This window comes from Malus domestica, chromosome 03 (genome assembly GCF_042453785.1).
Source record: "Malus domestica chromosome 03, GDT2T_hap1".
NCBI classification, from domain to species: Eukaryota; Viridiplantae; Streptophyta; class Magnoliopsida; order Rosales; family Rosaceae; genus Malus; species Malus domestica.
In genome coordinates, this window is record NC_091663.1 from 20,939,007 (window position 1) to 20,947,953 (window position 8,947).

The 8,947-nt window shown below is 39.4% G+C and overlaps 1 protein-coding gene across 1 annotated transcript; it reads left to right on the forward strand.

The window, feature by feature from the left end:
• Positions 1-3,655: 3,655 nt before the first annotated feature.
• LOC114823964 (uncharacterized) lies at positions 3,656-5,746 on the forward strand. Its single transcript, XM_029099990.2, has 3 exons — positions 3,656-3,722; positions 5,198-5,354; positions 5,474-5,746. The coding sequence occupies exons 2-3, from the start codon at positions 5,199-5,201 to the stop codon at positions 5,519-5,521; spliced, it is 204 nt and encodes a 67-aa protein (XP_028955823.1). The 5' UTR covers positions 3,656-3,722; position 5,198; the 3' UTR covers positions 5,522-5,746.
• Positions 5,747-8,947: the final 3,201 nt, after the last annotated feature.

Sequence of the window (8,947 nt, forward strand, 5' to 3'; positions counted from 1 at the left end):
CTCATACTTGCAATTAAACAGAAACAATTGAAATTAAACATTGAATACCAAAGTAGAATACACCTAGAATGCTCCAGCAATCCAAATTGAATGACTAGCACAACTCCAAGCAATCCTCCTTCCTTGCAAATATGTGGCACCAAGGTGTGAGTGGTGAATGGATGGTCTCTTGTGGTGGTGGATGGATATAGGTGAGTTATGGTGAAGGAGAGAGAGTTGTGTAGATGATGTGGTGTCTTTGGATGATGGCCCCCAAATTATGGTGAAGGGTGGATGTATTTATAGGCTAGGGAGAGGAGTGTATGGAGTTGTAATGAGTGGATGTAATGGGTGTAGTGGATGAGTGTTGTGGTAATGAGTGGATGTAATGGGTGTAGTGGGTGAGTGTTGTGGTAATGAGTGGATGTAATGGGTGTAGTGGGTAGATGTTTGGTAATGAGTGGATGTAATGGGTGTAGTGGATGGATGTTTGGAGTTGTAGGTCAACACACTTGCACACACACATGTTGATTTCTAGCCTTCAAATCTTCAAAAACGTCCATCCTCATGTCTCCATGCTTGCACTATCTAATCTTGGCTAAAAAATGCTCTAAAATGCTCCAAAATGCACTTTCTTGCCAACTTTGTTATTATGACCTACAAACACATGAAAATAGCTTAAAATACATAATTAACTAAGAAATAACAACACAAATGCACAAGAACAAGCTAACTAAGTCGCATAAATATGTTCCTATCAATAGTCTACGCCCAATCGGTTGCTGGCCGTTGACATCTTCATTATGGTTTTTCAAACTACATTATTACACAATCATTCAAGAGCAAAAGATAGATTTTCTAACAAATATGAATGCTTCGAGACGGGCATATCGACATGTCGGTTTCCACAAATGCAACATGAAACTTGACCGGAAGAACCATATTACTATAGTCAAATGCCCCACTAGCTTAGTCCTTTTCCTGCTCTCCATTCCCTGCTTCAAGGACTCCAACCTTTTCATGCACACTTACTATTGAGGATAGAGGTCCATACATTTGTTAGACTATATGGTCACATGGATATCTCATCGATGCCAAACCGGCCTTTTGGATCTGCTTCAGAGAAATGTTATGAAGGTGCTTGGAGGGGATGATGGCGACTTTCTCGAGGATCTTGTTGTTGGTGTGAAGTCAAAGGCCATGCGCCAGTAGCAGCGGTTGATCACCCGACGGGAAAATTTCTTCACTGGTTTTGTTCGGATGCAACCCATGATGGTGGATCCCAAAGGAAACAAGAAACTGGGACAAATTTGGTGGTGGAAACAAGAACTAGGTTTTGATCCTAGAGGAAGATAGGCGGTGGAAATAGGAATTTGGGGTGTTTAGTGGTGGATGGACAATAGGAATTTGGTTTGGGTTTTTTTTATATTTTTATTAATTAAATAGTTAATTAATTTTTAATATTTAATTAATTTCTCAATTCAGTTGGATGAGCGAGTGGGTCCGCTGCCTGTAACAGCCAAATTGATAGAAAATTTAACCTAAGACCTCTCATTTACAAGTGAAGCAACCACTAGACCGTAGTACGAAGTGACAACTCTTTTTAATACTAACCTTTTTATTTAAGTAGTACAACATTTATCATCTAATTGTACCATAACTTCTAGATGAAATTGTAGCAATGGTCCTTCAACTTTAATCTAATTGGAGCAATGGTTCCTTAACTTTATTTCCATGACCATTGGTCCCTCAACTTGTCAAAATGTGCAGCCATGGTCATTTTTCTTAACACTGTCAATAAATGCGTTAAATTCAGTCATGTGCATGGCACATGAGATTGATTGTAGGGGCAATTAAGGAAACATATTATTTCCCAGGTTGAAGTCGATACCCATCGCCAAAGATTGGAGTGTCTCAGACAAACGCAAAAAAGGGCTTAAAGCCATCTTCTCCTTCTCATCTTCTCCTTCTCTTCCTCCTTCTCATCTGCAACTCTCTCTCTCTCTCTCTCTCTCTCTCTCTCTCTCTCTCTCTCTCTATTTCCTCTAAAACAACATACAACCACTAGCTCTCTCTCTCTCTCTCTCTTATTTCGCTTTTCGAAAGTTTTGATAGGGACAATGACGGTGGTCTCCACTGACATCGCGAAGCTAATGAAGCGTGAAGTGCCTACACTCGCATCCCTCTCTCTCTCTCTCTCCCACATTTCATCTTCTTCTCCATGACTGAATGAATGAATGACATGTTTTCGTTTGCTGCTTTTAGGGTATTTCAGAGGTTTGCATTTTCTCTATTTTGTGTTCACATTTTACTTTTTGTCCTGTTTGGTTCGCCAAAAAATGAAATTCGAAAAATACCCAACATTTCCTTTTCAATTTTCTTCTAATTTAAAAAAAAATTAAAACTAAAGTATTCATGGAATTTGTTGTACTGCTGTTGCAGTTGTGCAATTGGCATGCAGTGCGAATTAGTGTTTGCTTTTCTTAAGCATTTTTTTTAATTTTCCCAACATTTTCTCGGAAGCCGAACAATGTACTTTGGGAATTGGGAATGGGAGCCCTTTTTAAGTTTGTTTGAGATTGGAATTTGCGTTTGTCGTAGAACATGGAGGTCTTACGAATTGTATTTTGATGACTTAAATTTATGACTGGATTGGTTTGTTTAATGTATTTAATGACTAGACGAGTTTGATTAGAATCTTATTTTCATGATCATGATTAAGAATTTGAATGGATGGTGAATGGGTATCGCCTTCAATCTGGGGGCAGATATCGAGCTTCAACCTGGGAAATAATATGTTTCCTTAATTGCCCTTACAATCAATCTCATGTGCCATGTACATGACTGAATTTAACGAATTTATTGACGATGTTAAGCACTGTTTGAAAAATCCCCGCCTAGGCACTAGGTAGTTGGTCACCATCTCGATTAATGCCTAGGCGTTTAAAAATTAAGAAAGAGCGTCTAGACCTTCTGAGGCGCCAGCTTAGACCGCCTGGGCACTCACCTATCCCACCAAGACCCACCTAGGTTGCGACACACTTAGACAGAAAATAGATAACTTTCATTTTGCGTTTTACCTTTTTCAATAAATTGTAAGCGACTTGTTGAATACTTAAATGAACGCACATTATATGCTTGTTTCTTATATTTTTATTATGTTCCAATAGCTCATAATATATATGCTATTATATTTTGTAGTTTATGATGAAATTATATATATTTTAAGTATAAATAGACACTTATATACACAAAATATAATAAATTTAATTATATCCGCCTAGTCCGTCTAGGCGCCAAGCTCCAGCCCTCCCTTCGATTAGGGCTTAGCGTCTTTTAAAACCTTGGTGTTAAGGAAAATGATCATAGCTGCACATTTTGATAAGTTGAGGAACCAATGGTAATAGAAATAAAATTGAGAGATCATTGCTCCAATTAGATTAAAGTTGAGAGACAATTATTACAAATTTCTCTAACTTCTACTATCTCTTTAATAGAGATAAAACCTACCAACATTTGTGGGTCCACCTCTGATAGAGAGTTGACAAATAGCATTCGTTTTTTGCCCCAGACTCCCGCAGCCTCCTCCTTTTCATCTCTATCTTCTCCGTCGGCCCCTAAATATTTCTATCAAATTTCGATCCGTTCGAGTCGCTTCACTCTCCCTCCGTCGTTTTTCACTCTCCCTCCGTCGTTTTTCACTCTCGATCCACCCCTGCATTACTTTTCCGGCCGTTTTGCAGGTACGGTTTAGATTTCTTGAAGTTTTCCGTTTTCCTTTGGTTTAAATTTTGGCGAGAAACATGAAATATTTCTGAAATCTTGTAATTATGAGCATTCACTGTCGATTTGATGTCTGTGCTATAGAAGATTGTAGTAATTCTTCTGGGTTTTTATAATTTGCCTAAATTAATCGTTTTTTCCGTATGAATTTTGTAATTTTTGTTAGTATAGTTGCACTGTCTCTTTGTATAGGAAAGCATCATTTGCGATTCGAATCCCGGTTACGGTAAGAGAAGTCAGAATCCAATCTTTCATAGGTGTGGCCTGATGCCTTTTTCAATGGATTGGTTTGACATGAATATTTACGGATGGATATTTGCTCTTGAAGTGTTTCTTAAAATGCGAAATGCGCCATTTTAAGGATGGATTGCAGCATTGTTCTTCGGTTTTTTTATCGTTGTCAAATGGATTTGAATGTTTTTTTCCTGGGAAATGAATATCATTTGAGCTCCTTTTTCATCTGTTCCATAAAACATATCATCCAAATAACTACATAAACTTGAATCGGATTCTGGAGTAATGCTGAGAAATACGATGCAGAAGTAATAACCATTTTAGTTAACTTGTGTGCTAGTTAGACTGTAGAGTTTAGGGTTAAGCGTGTATTACCCGCATGATAGCATTAATCATAAGACTGTTCACATCATTATCAGTTCAATTAAGCTGCGCGTGATTGTTTCATGATGATTTATTTCGATCTTCTAGTTGTTTCATTTATTTCAATCTTCTTTATTCTTTATTATTACATGTAAATGGTTCCATGGAAATAAACAGAATGGAGTCAGATGATGTATTTCAATCTTCTTAAATCTTACGTTTGTTTTTATTCTTCTCATTTCATGCAATTGTTTTCAAAATTAGAGCATTGTTTGCTGATATGTTCTATGTTGAACTATTGTTCCTGAGTTATGTTGGGGGTAATTGTTACAGTTCTACTTGGGGCATCTTATGTAATAAAGTCCAGGTCATTTGTTGTCGTAACTCATTTGAAATGATTGTATGGTAGACAAGTATTGTTGCCACGATTGCTGGTCTATAAGTTCAGGTTGTTAGTCAGCTGAATCATTTTTTAGTTAAAAATCCAACATTAGAAGAAGCTAACTGCTGCTATTCAGCCCGAGCTTTGTTTGTTGATTAACTCCAATTAAGCCCATTCTTTCCAAATTTGGTGAACTGCCCCTACTCCCTTTTTTTCAATGTGACTATGGAAGGATTAGCGTATGGTCTAATGGGGTAGTTTGGGTATATATAGAAATTAAGGCCCTGTGCCTCCCCTATCTGGTTTGTGGTGCTTATGCACGGTGTTGATATTTTGAGTTGTGATTTTGTTGGAACCTCTACAATATAGAACAATATGATTTTTCCGCCTGTGGAGAAATGTAGTTTTCGGAAGTTACTTTCATAGAATGACCTTTTAATAATGTCTATAATACAGAATGTCAGAAACACCCTTCCGACCACGTGAGCAGCTCTATGAGAAGCAAAAGATTTTCCAAAGCATCCACAAACACACATACCTGAAGGGACCATATGATAAGATTACGTCTGTTGCCATTCCAGCTGCTTTAGCTGCTACTTCATTGTTCCTTATTGTGAGTTTCTAATTACTTCATTTCTTTTAAGACTTTGTAAGTCTTTTATATGAAAAAAAGCATAGTTTTCCTTGCTTTTGTTGCAATCTAATTGTAAGGTCTGGTGGCATTTTCTCCAGGGACGAGGGATCTACAACATGTCACATGGGATTGGAAAGAAGGAATGACGCAGCATAGGAATGACCGTTGGCTGGCAGACAAAGTCTGAAGATTTATGTGCTCCCAGTCTCTGGTAGTGTTGAATTTTTTCTGTTTGCGGCCTCTAATAATTGCTTAGTAGCAGATTATGTACTTCCATTGAAAGGGGGAGCTTTTACTTTTGAAATTTCTGCTAATGGGGTTTCCTGTTTGATAAAAACTGCACTCGTTTAATATACTTAAGACTTCAGTCATTTGTATTAGACGTCTTTCTCAACTGTTGCGTCGTTTGGTATGCATTTTCTATGCTTAGAAATGTGTATCAACTTGGTTTTTACTCCGGTGATTTCGCTTGGTATGCTTTGCTTGAATTGAGTGGCAATTTTTTCGTAGTTGTGTCACATTCTCAGCTTATTTTTTCATATGCTTGACCGATATGTAGAATATTTCCGGTGAATCTAACTGCTGGTTCAGCATCTTCGTCATATTATATTCTACCCCTTCACTAGCAGAAGCAAAATCTTGTTAAGAAACTGCTGCGAGCGAGAGATTCTCTTATCCAAAGTTGTAGTCCCGTTGGCATCTTGCTACATGTTCAAAAAGGTGTATAATCTATCCAATGAATGATCGACACGGGATGAGTTGGTGACATGAGAGAATCTCTTGTCCCTAACTTCAAATTGTCAGGCCATTCCGGCTTATCGCTCCACATATCTCGATACCCACTCTGAAAACTGCGCCTTTTTGTGTTTCCACTCAAATAATTCCTAATTCTTACGCATGCCACGCAAGTGTTATTTGAAGCATCGCTACCTAATCAAATGACTACGAAAGTAGAAACTAAAACTCAAGTACTAGGGTTTAAAATAATCTCAGGTTGCTAAAACTGCAAAGGTGTTTATGAAAGATTTACAAAGTTCCATGCATCCCACTTTTTAACCAAGGTTTTTGTTATACTTTTACGCTGTGGAAAAAACTGACACTTTCTCAATGGTGGTTGGAGAGGCGAAGGGACTTTAAGGTCTCTTTTAGTGCATAGGATTGAATTGGATTTAATATAAATGGATGGCTCCCGAATTTGTCTAAGTTGAAAGGTAGGTCGGAGTTGAACTAATCACGAATGAAACTGTTGACCCTAGAAACTACAAAGCCTACGTGGCGCGCAGGCCGAGTAATTAATGAGCTAACTACGTCCTTCGGTGAATGCGGGGCGTGCCAACTCGTCGGCCGAGCTCGGCCGAGGAGTAAATTTGTTGATGTTGCGTTGGGTCGCGCTATTGACTTCTGCGTCTTGCGATTGCGGCCGAGAAAGGAACACGTCTCGGCCTCTTGGGCTCTCGAACCTGAAGACAAGGTTACTATTCTTACGAAGTTCAATATCAAATTCGGCTTTCAATGTGCCGAATGTAATAACTGTAACACCTCACTTCGCCGAGAAGGCTGATGAGATGACCTCGACCAATAAGGATTTAGAAACCCTTCTCGACCGAGACTTGGATAGGTAATCAATCGTTCTCGCCGCAGTGCTGTTGATGCCAACGGAAGATACTGCGAGACCGACTGACTCTACGGTGACAGAGTTATCTATGCCGACTTAAGATATCACCGGTTGCTTCCACAGTGCTGTTGATGCCAACGGAAGATGTGTCAGCGAAAAAGGAAAAAGAAAAATCACAAGTTGTGAGAGTTTGCGCAGGGCAATTTTGTATTGATTTTGTGGGGGGGGTCTTTTGATGTTGCTTGTGCTCTCGTATTTATAGAATCAAAACCCTTAGCCGTGCTGTAGAAATAAAGTCGTGGACATCCAATCGTCTCTGATGATAAACCACAACCATCTTTATCCCAATCAACAATTGCCGAGCCATCAGGTAAGATTACATTGGATAAAATGGCATATGCCATCTTTTATCTCATATTTCCACGTGCATGAGTCCAAAATAAACAGCACCTTTATTGGTTAATTATCCAAGCACTTTTATTGGCTAATGGTAATCTGATCCCATCTTTATCTCCATAATATTTACATAAATGCATGGGAGATAGTCTTCCAATCCTTCACGTACATGCATAATACCAATCTCAATCTCAAGCTGGACTCTTGCATTTTAAACTCCTGATTTCTTGGAGATCGCCCAAATTCAGTAGTAATACCTAGAAAAATATTAAAATTCAATAATCTAGAATCCGCTCATTCAACGGCCTTGATTGCTCGGGCCGATATTGTAAAAACGGGTCCAAACATTGCCCCCCAGTTTCCTTGAGCTTCGGCTCGTAAGCCGAATGGTTAAGGAAATTAATTTGCTCTTCGGAGTCACCGACTTCAAGGCCCTTACTAGACCACCTCGACCATCCCATAATTGGTGGATGACTTGGTTGGGCCACCGAGAAAACTAGGCCGAGAGAAAAGACCATACTCGGCAACAATACACCCCACCGAGCTCGGTATGTATGGTTATATAATTTTGTAAAGCAGGCCGAGGGGAATTGGGTGTGTCAATTTTTATTTTTTTATTATTATTTTTTTTTTATTGTTTTTTCCTGACTCTCGGCCGTCTTCGCAGCAGAAAACACACAATGAAATACATGCCAAAATCTCGGCCGTCTTTGCAGCAGAATTGGATTACTTCCTCGGCCAACTAATATATATATATATATAATGCTGGTAAGAACCCACCACCGACTTTGGCTTTGGCTAAAATCTCGACTTCGGCCTAATGGTTGGCCGAGCGCAGGCCTGATACCAATTTTTTCTTTTTACTTACCCTCGGCCTTCCATTCCTTCCATTCCTTCGGCCTTTCACTTTTCTCGACCTCGACATTGCCACCTTACTTCATCCCATATATATATATATATATATATATATATATATATATATATATATATGTTGACCCTAGAAACTACAAAGCCTACGTGGCGCGCAGGCCGAGTAATTAATGAGCTAACTACGTCCTTCGGTGAATGCGGGGCGTGCCAACTCGTCGGCCGAGGAGTAAATTTGTTGATGTTGCGTTGGGTCGCGCTACTGACTTCTGCGTCTTGCGATTGCGGCCGAGAAAGGAACACGTCTCGGCCTCTTGGGCTCTCGAACCTGAAGACAAGGTTACTATTCTTACGAAGTTCAATATCAAATTCGGCTTTCAATGTGCCGAATGTAATAATTGTAACACCTCACTTCGCCGAGAAGGTTGATGAGATGACCTCGACCAATAAGGATTTAGAAACCCTTCTCGACCGAGACTTGGATAGGTAATCAATCGTTCTCGCCACAGTGCTGTTGATGCCAACGGAAGATACTGCGAGACCGACTGACTCTACGGTGACAGAGCTATCTATGCCGACTTAAGATATCACCGATTGCTTCCACAGTGCTGTTGATGCCAACGGAAGATGTGTCAGCGAAAAAGGAAAAAGAAAAATCACAAGTTGTGAGAGTTTGCGCATGGCAATTTTGTAT

What these genes read in the sequence shown, in the direction of transcription:
- LOC114823964 (XM_029099990.2), top strand. Translation starts at nt 5,199, where the DNA reads ATGTCAGAAACACCCTTCCGACCACGTGAGCAGCTCTATGAGAAGCAA. An exon ending in CTACTTCATTGTTCCTTATT is followed by an intron (nt 5,355 to 5,473) that starts GTGAGTTTCTAA and finishes CATTTTCTCCAG; the next exon opens with GGACGAGGGATCTACAACAT.